Genomic DNA, 5,615 nt, shown 5'->3' with positions numbered 1-5,615 from the left:
ACTCCCTAGCTCCGAAGAGTATGGATCAGGAAGATTACCAGCATGGATGAAATAGTCGCGGCGATCAGCATCCCAGAAATCGGCTTCAGAGTAAATAGGGTATAGGCCTTGAACACCGCGGACGCGTGGTTCTGAATATGAGAGAGGATCGACAGATGCGAAAGAGAAAGAGCCGAGAGAGTCGACGAATGGTAGGCGAGAGAGACGAGCATGCATGGTGCGAATATTAAGGACAGAGGATAAAAGAAGGGAGGTAGCTGAGGCAGATAGATATAAGGAGCGAGAAAAATCCAATTCGGCTCGGGCAGGAGCTAGAACAGACGATCGGACATGTGTAGTAGAATATTCGGAAGAAAGGGACGAAATGAACTTATCTAGAAACGCCTCGGCATCCTCTTCGTCGGAATCATCAGGAGAAGGTCGCCGTCTGGAAAGTCCGTCCGAAGCAACATGTTTTTCCGCCTTGACATGGTGAAGCTCAAAGTCGAACAGCTGTAGATACGAGATCCAACGGGTCATAGGTGCATTGGGAAGATCAGGAGAGTAGAGCATTTCTTTGAGAAACTTAGCGTCAAATTCGAGTCTGAACCGAATACCCCAAATCCGATGTCGCAAGTCTTTCACTGCTCTGAACACACCATACAACTCGGCCTTCGGTTGCGAGTATCTTGACTCTGTTTCATTGTAAGTGCATGAACCGAATATTGAGGGCTTCTTGTCGATCTGAATATACTGATACACAACCCAGCCGCTGCCATAGATGGACGAGTCCACTGCAACAACGACTAAGCCATGATCAGTCGAACGCGGAAACTGGTCGATCTTCTTGGCCATGTCGTAGTCGATAGCTATAAGAACTGGTGCAGAAGTGACGAGGTCCTTAATTTTCTGCATAGCCGATCGAGCAGACTCGTCGAAGATAAAATCCCGGTCGTCAGTCGAGCGGAGGAGAGAAGTGAGAGGCTTAGCGATGAGAGAGAAATTCCTTATCCACTTGCGACCACAACCAGCAGTTCCGAGAAAACCTCTGACCTCGGAGACGTTCCGTGGCTCAGGCCACTTCTGAATCTTGGCTACGATACCGTGCTCAAGATGCCAACCGTCGTAAGAAACAATTGTCCCAACGATCTTGAGAGACGGAGCGGCAAGCGTTGTCTTAAGACCAGACGCTGTAATCCCTGCAGAAATCAAACGAAGCAGTACCCTGTCTAAGATAGTAGCATACTCGTAAACGAACTTACGAATATTCGGGTTCTCTGGGATTGGTTCGTCGTTGTACCGCGACTTGGGTCCCTTAATTCCGATGTCATCGAGGAAGTTGTTGGCGTGGTGAGGAATATCTGGCTGAAGAGTATGCTGAACGCATCGTTGAAACTCCTGAACTGAATTAGTAAAGCCCATAGGCAGCGTACACTGCTGTTTTGGGCCTTCAATCGAGTGAAATGCAGTGAGAGGACGCGAAATTAAGGCAAGCATGCGTGCATCAAACCCGGAAAACAAATCTGCGATGCCATAAATCGCATAACCCACAAATTCCTCCGCAAAATCATCGGTGCGAGGCGGCAGTGCCGAGTCACGAATAGAAACGGAATTGAGAGGCTGAAGATCAAGTACAAGACGCACCGCACCACTCTTCTTCATCACAGCGAAGAGTGCAGATCGATAACTTGCTGTTGTCGGTTCGAAGCGTCCACCTGCTTCCTGCTTTCGTATTTCGTCGCGGACTGCTTGCTCCAAAGCCTTGGGTATTCGGATCGGCGGCTTCTGCCAAGGGACATGCTCTATAACAGGAATCTCATAGTCAGGAAAATAGTCGCGCTTGAATATACCTTTCTCCGAGAAATCCCATGCGAAAGCGTCCTGTCTGCGAATAACAACGTAAGCCAGCAAAAGAACCTCTTCAGAAGAAAGAAAGTCGTCGGGTATAGTGGAAATCAAGTCCTTCAAACGGTCAGTAGTAAGACGAGAAGTAGGGACAAAGTCTGAGAGCGGTGGTGGTCGAGTAGGGAGGGGATCAATATCGGGTATAGGAATGGGAAGAAACTGTTGAGCGGAAGGATTGGGCATATAAGTAGGAACTGGACGATGTTTTCGATCAACGGGTTTATACTTTTTACCAGCAGAAGCGGAATAGATACGAGAGGGGGGGAGTTTCGCTGAAAATGCACGGATAGTCCAAGGAGACGTTAAAGGTCGAGATAGCGGTAGAGAATAACTGAAACGGCGAAGGAAAGGATCGTAGAGCTCGGGTGGAGACGCAAAAAAGAGGGAGTCAAAATCAGAAAACTCTGGGTCGCCAAGTAATGCATGTAACGAGCGTCCAAGAGTGGGTATATGAGTATTAGAAGGACGTCGACTCAGCGCTGAGCCGTTGGCCCAACGCCGTTCGGAAAATCCGCCTCCTCAAATACTTCCTCGATGCGCGGCATTGACGGCCTTACCACCGAACCAGAAACGGACTCTGAAACACCAGTATTGCTCGGGCTGAGATAAATAGGCGTACCTGGAGACTTAGGACCTTGGCGACCTGGAGTAGTGGCGGACATGACCAGTTTCTCCGAGTTCCGATCGTTGTCTGGCCGAGTTAGTGTAATCTGCAGAGTAGGTTGAGACTCACGATCACCATCCTTCCAAATATTCATCCACATCTTCCCAGCACGATTGTAATTTATCTGGGTAGCGTACCATTGAATCCAAGGCTGCCCTAGAATAACATCATAACGAGTGCCAGTATCCTCTGACTTGACAAAGAAGTGATGGTCAAAATTGTGCGTACCAATGACGATAGGGACATCCATGCAACAACCGAGTAGACGAACTGGACCGCCATTCACTCCCTTCAAAGCCCAACGCGAACCCTCGAAGTCTACAGGGAGACCAGCCTCATTGACCAAACGTTCCGGCATCAAGTTGAGCTCTGACCCGGTATCGACCATGAAACGAACAGAAGGCAGGTTACCGAGACGTGCTTCAAACTGACCGGTCGTCATTGCGAAGAATCTAGTGGGACGAAGAGTCACCGCATTCGAGTAGGTAACAAGGAACGAACTTAACTCTTCAGGATCAGTCACACAGAATTGATCTCCGGGCTCGACGCACGAAGACGAATATTCCTCTGCCAACAGACGTTCAGCTTCAGCGGTATAAAGTTCGTACTCACCTGCATTATTCAAGTATTGACGACGCGTCTGAGTGGCCGTCGAAATCCTCTTCTGCAATACCGGTGCTACACTGACTAGTTCGCCGATTGACAGCATAATCGACTGATTCCAAACCTTCTTCTCGATATCATCCGGTGAGTATCGATCCTGTATGTCAGTGGTAAAGTGAAACTGTGGTCCTTTCTTCGCCGGTGTGTCCTTCATGTTGATATCTTGTGCAGCAGGAGGTGGAGCGGGGTTCGTCTTTCGCGCGGGTACCTGTGTATTGACTGGTGGAGGTTGAGGCGCGCTAGGAGGGATATTCGGACGAGGAGTTGAAGTTGCTGGCCTGAGAGATGTAGCGAGAGGAGGACGAATGGTTGAATTTGCCTGATCCTGTGTCGTTTTGGCAGTACGCTGAGCAGTAGGAGACGGATTATTCGAAGACTTAGCTGGTGGGCGTGAGTACGGAGCTGCTTGATCGCGTGCCGCATCGCGTGAGGTCTGTGAGCGTGTCGCTGGAAAGGCTTCGAGATCTGCTGATGAGACTGAGTATACTTCATGAGACGGATCACTAAAAGATGAAACAGCAAAAACATCGCCCTCAAACACAGATTGACCGTCGACAATCAAACCAGCAGCTGAACTACCGAACGAGCCGGACTGATGAGGCGGAGGATCACGTTCGACCTCCTTGCCTTTCGCTGTCCCCGTTGTCGTACCCTTTCCGAGTGACATAAATGCAGACCTGATGTATGCAGCCAAACCGCCAGCAATACCTCTAGGTGCCTGCGGAAGCTCGACACCACTTGACAATACAAACCGATTTGAATCAAAGTCAAACTTGATAAAGCCCTCGTTCACGAGCTTGGTAGTCTCCGGACAGTTACGAAGTCTCTCCGGGTGCATTCCTGCCTGTCCGCACATGAAGCACCGCCTATGAAAATCCGACTGTGGCGGCTGATTCGAGGGTTGCTGGTTAGGCTTCCCTGCACCGACCGGTATCGCAGCAGCCTGCATGGCTAGTAACTGTGCCATTTGAAGCGAAAGCTCTCGGAAACGATGAGTCAAATCGTCTATGTTCGCAGAAGCCTGTGCTGTTGTTTGAGGAGGCACAGCCGTCTCAACCCTGACAGGCTGAGGCGGAGGTGTCTGCTCAAAACGAACAGTCTTCTGCAACGGTTCATCAGTCAACAAGTCATGTCCTGTCAACGGCTCAGGCTCCAAAGCATTGATCTGATCCGGGTCAAATAGCACAGACACTAACTGAACACAGGTATCAATCGTCGGAGGATTCGTACGAGTGCGGAACTTAGCATCAACGTTCTGGTAAATGTACGTGCGATGCTCGCTAGGCAAGCCTTTGAAGAAATGTAAGTTCGCCTCCGTTGTTGTCCAGAGATTCTTCTTGATCAAGGGAGCTGACATCGCATGAAACTGCCGATGATAACTCGCCAAGTCCTGACGCGAATTGAAGCGTGCACCAAGACCTGCCTGACGACAGAAAGAAAGAACAGTGTCGATAGAGACGAGAGAAGGTTCGTCTAGAGAGCCATAGAGATCGAGGAGGTGCTTCTTGGCCACAGCCCAAGTGCTCGTATCCTCAAGCTCCTTTGAATAACGGATGACTGCTTTGACCTCGTCCGTGCAGTACTGATAAATAAGCGAAGGCAGCTTGTCTTCTTGCAGACCAGCGGCCTCTGCATGCTTATGCAGCGTAGTCAAGAAATCATTGATATACCGTCCGTTAAACAACGGAGCGTCACGAGTACCAGGGATGGGCAAGCCACGAGAGAATGTCACAACCGGCGGCGTAACTACCGGTGCTGAGACAGGCACCGGATTCGTTCCAGTACCATGCGAACCCATAGTACTTGCAAGAGAGAGAGACTCGGATTAAAATGAGAAAAATGGAAGAAGATACTCAGCTTGAAAGGTTATTGTAGACGTTGAGTCGGAATACCAATCCCCCTGCGGTGGTCACCACTGTGGAGGTACGAAACTGATTGGAGGAGGAGGGGATCGGGACGTGGTCGCTCGGTCTACAGAGGTAGAAGAGAGGCCGATCAAGCGAGTGGAAAAGGGAGGAAAATTAGAGTAGCAATGTACGCACCGGATTAATAAATGCGGACACTTGTAGGGTTTTGAGAGAGTTCGAGTTCTCCGAGGATAAGCCGGAACGTGGTGGAGAAACGAGACGAGGGAAGCAAGCAGAAGAAAATGGAGAAAATGAGGGTATTGAGGCGAGGCGAGTGGAGTCAGAATAAAGAGAGTGGAGGACGATGAGAGCGAGAGGCAGACGATAGAGTTGACGAGTGGGGGAGACAGACGGTTGACGGACAGACACGCAGACAGAGACGTTCGAGTTCACGGGGTGAGGGGGGACCTGCATTCGAGAGGTGGCAGGACACCGGTATAAGTGACAAGAGAATGGTGCTTCCCGATCAGCCGCGCGTGCTTCATGCCGCCGTCGGG

At 50.2% G+C, this 5,615-nt stretch overlaps 1 protein-coding gene across 1 annotated transcript; it reads right to left on the bottom strand.

The window, feature by feature from the left end:
* Window positions 1-2,357: 2,357 nt before the first annotated feature.
* On the bottom strand, window positions 2,358-5,009 carry STEHIDRAFT_153497 (uncharacterized protein; the record flags this gene model as incomplete). The annotated part of the gene is made up of 1 exon (XM_007300745.1): window positions 2,358-5,009. One exon carries the CDS (start codon window positions 5,007-5,009, stop codon window positions 2,358-2,360), a length of 2,652 nt encoding a protein of 883 aa, XP_007300807.1.
* Window positions 5,010-5,615: the final 606 nt, after the last annotated feature.

This window comes from Stereum hirsutum, assembly GCF_000264905.1.
Source record: "Stereum hirsutum FP-91666 SS1 unplaced genomic scaffold STEHIscaffold_3, whole genome shotgun sequence".
NCBI classification, from domain to species: Eukaryota; Fungi; Basidiomycota; class Agaricomycetes; order Russulales; family Stereaceae; genus Stereum; species Stereum hirsutum.
This window is presented reverse-complemented; position numbering and strand designations above follow the sequence as displayed.